This window comes from Austrofundulus limnaeus, unplaced genomic scaffold (assembly GCF_001266775.1).
Source record: "Austrofundulus limnaeus strain Quisiro unplaced genomic scaffold, Austrofundulus_limnaeus-1.0 Scaffold192, whole genome shotgun sequence".
Classification (NCBI taxonomy): Eukaryota; Metazoa; Chordata; class Actinopteri; order Cyprinodontiformes; family Rivulidae; genus Austrofundulus; species Austrofundulus limnaeus.
In genome coordinates, this window is record NW_013952594.1 from 413,921 (window position 1) to 416,640 (window position 2,720).

The following is a 2,720-nucleotide window of genomic DNA, read 5'->3' on the forward strand; positions in this document are numbered from 1 at the left end:
CTTTTACCAAAGTATTTTTTATGATAAGATACTTGTACTTTTACTCAAGTATCACTTTGAGGTACTTTATGCAACACTGATTTTAAGTTTGTTTTTAAACTGGTTTCAAAGTTAGAGCTACTTTCTGWAAGACAAAATTAAATAGATAAATTAATAGAAAGTTTGAAAGAAACAAGGTGTGATTAAAAACTAAATATGTTTTCTTTATTCAACACAAAAATCCTTTACAAGTGAATTGGCCGACTTGTCATTTCGCACCCCCACCGCTTGGCGTCGCTGTTGAAAAAGAAAAATCTACTTGGCGCGCAGTGATGACGTATCCGGATATTGTCTCGATCGGACCAGAACCATGGCTGCGACAGACGTGGAGGATTTTATTCAACAAAACAGAGCTTTAGCCAAGCAGGTGGAGACGTTCCGGGGTTACTGGGAAAGTGAGAAACACTGGAACGCCCGGAGGGAGTTCCTCCTGCGGAACATCAGCGACTTTAAGCTGGAGCAGCTGGACCAGCTGCTGTCTCTGTCCATGGTGTGGGCCAACAACGTCTTCATGGGCTGTCGGTACGTTCATAAACAATGCACACTGGTGATTTCATCGTCTGGTTCTGTCCAGTATAAACTTTGCTGGTTTCAGGTACAGCTCCGAGCTTCTAGAGAAGGTAAAGGAAATGGCGGAGGGCATCGAGGTGGAGGACGCGCCAGTTTTTAAGACACGAGATGAAATTATGAAGAGTCAGCAGGTACACTGTGGAAACAAACATGTTGACTTMCTGACAGAAAAAAGTCCTAACGTGTTGTTCTGCTCCTCCACAGGGTCGTTGACCRGATGAAACATTTTGAATGATCAACCTAAACCACATTTTTTACTATTTAAAACAACTTTTCTAGATTTTTTAAGCATTTGTGCAACTTTTACTTTTTTTTTTAATAGTCATCAATTTTAGGCCACTTTTTATGTATAAATGTTGAACTGTAAAAGAAGTCATATTTAAATGTACGATTTAAACTGAATTAAAAGGATTTCTTAAACATGGTTTGAGCTTTTAGTGATGCTTGAATTGAAAATTTGTTAAAAAGCATAAAGAAACTACAAGCAACACACTTATCAAAGTCTGAAAAATGTGTTTTATTATGTTTATACAGCATATTATTTTTTAGTATACATTTGATTCTCAAAATCTGATAACATCCCTTCTGGTTACTAGGGTGAAAGAAGTCACAAGCCACAATATGAGCCTTAGGAAAAGACTTTTGCCTCATGAKGACTGATTATTAAGCATAAACTGGGTAGAGTTAGGTCATGAAGTTATTCTCAAGTGGACGTTTATTGGGCATCAAGAAGAATAAAAAAAATGCAGGCAAAAAGAAAACAACTTGAGCCTTCAGGAAAACAATCTTGATGCTGTTTCAGCTTTTCCCATTCACTGTTTAGTTGACTTGTTTTAAAAATTGGGTCTTTCAGGTGTAAAATGGCACAGGTCTCAGAATTAGTTTGAGGTTAGAAAAGCATGCAAGAATGAACAGATCTGCTCGTTTCCAAATCCACCTCGTTTTAACCTGCTTCAGTTGAATAATCAGAGTCAGTGAGTGATAAAAATGGACACACTGCATCCAGCCAAGTTTAGTTCTTGAACCATAATTAGGCTCCAGACTCTTTGATTTTAAAACGAAACGACAACTCGAGKATTCCCAGTTCACCCATTGACTTCCTCTATAATATCTCAACACTATCCACTACCTTCTAATAAAAACTCCAACATGATTCATCCGTGCTGCTGCTGCAGCCTGTGATGAATGAGTCCAAACCTACAGTGTGTCCTAAAAAACAGATCCTGGAACAGAGCAGAGATTGTTCCTCATCAGCTTAGATTTGTGGTTGACAGGAGGAAAAATAATAAAGCTTTGAAAGGCTTTTAAAATGTAACAAATTAGTTTTTTTTATCTTTCTCAAATCAACCAAGTTGTGTGCAGAAAATTAAAGAAACCGAAAAAAAAGTTTGTAAAACTCAAGCATTAGCAATTTCAGTCAAACAAAGATATATTACAAATTTTGTTAGCAATAACTTACCTCACACCATGCAATAAAAAAAGGAAAATAAAAAGATAAAAACACAAAGATAAGCTTGAATACCCCCCAAAATTCCTAAAATGCATTGGCAAGCAAGTTAATGTCCATTCATGTTTGGTTTTTCTTTTGTTTTGACTTTTTAGGGTGGCACTTGAGTTTTGATATAGTCGCTGTTTTCATCTTTATGAGGTAAAAAGAAGAAAGCTTGAATAGAACAGGGGTGATGAAGAGAACAGGAAGAGAAAGAAGCTCAGCTGTCCACCCAGCTCTGCTCCACGATGGCCGTCACTCTTTTTTCATACTCCCTCTTGTTTTCCTGGTAGAGCTGCGCGGCCTGACTGTTCGCTGGGCTGTTGGGGTTCGGCTCGTCCAACAACGACTGCAGAAAGAAAAAAAAAAACAAAATGAGGATTTGGTACGACTGAAAACTACCGGACAGGATGTTTAGAGGATGGATACTTTATATTCTTACTGTGAGCACAATTTCCACAGAATACATCATGATTGTAGGCATGGATTGTGTCTGGAGTGATTTCTATAAATGCACCAATTAAATTTAAAAAAAAAGGAGAACTTCATCTCCGGTTTTATATTTTAATTGACTTTATTTATTTTTTCAGGTTAGTTCCAACAAATTTAGTCTATATATTTG

General features: G+C 37.2%; 2 protein-coding genes across 2 annotated transcripts in view; one reads left to right on the plus strand and one right to left on the minus strand.

Moving 5' to 3' along the window:
- Nucleotides 1-315: 315 nt before the first annotated feature.
- cdkn2aipnl (CDKN2A interacting protein N-terminal like) lies at nucleotides 316-1,034 on the plus strand. The gene is made up of 3 exons (XM_014018411.1): nucleotides 316-561; nucleotides 635-740; nucleotides 814-1,034. The coding sequence occupies exons 1-3, from the start codon at nucleotides 350-352 to the stop codon at nucleotides 820-822; spliced, it is 327 nt and encodes a 108-aa protein (XP_013873865.1). The 5' UTR covers nucleotides 316-349; the 3' UTR covers nucleotides 823-1,034.
- Nucleotides 1,035-1,107: 73 nt separating this feature from the next.
- Nucleotides 1,108-2,720, minus strand: part of ube2b (ubiquitin-conjugating enzyme E2B (RAD6 homolog)) — a 14,560-nt gene continuing 12,947 nt past the window's right edge. Inside the window, exon 6 of the mRNA XM_014018410.1 lies at nucleotides 1,108-2,447. Coding sequence (XP_013873864.1) covers nucleotides 2,319-2,447 — 129 coding nt within the window. The 3' untranslated portion in view covers nucleotides 1,108-2,318. The remainder of the gene's footprint in view (nucleotides 2,448-2,720) is intronic.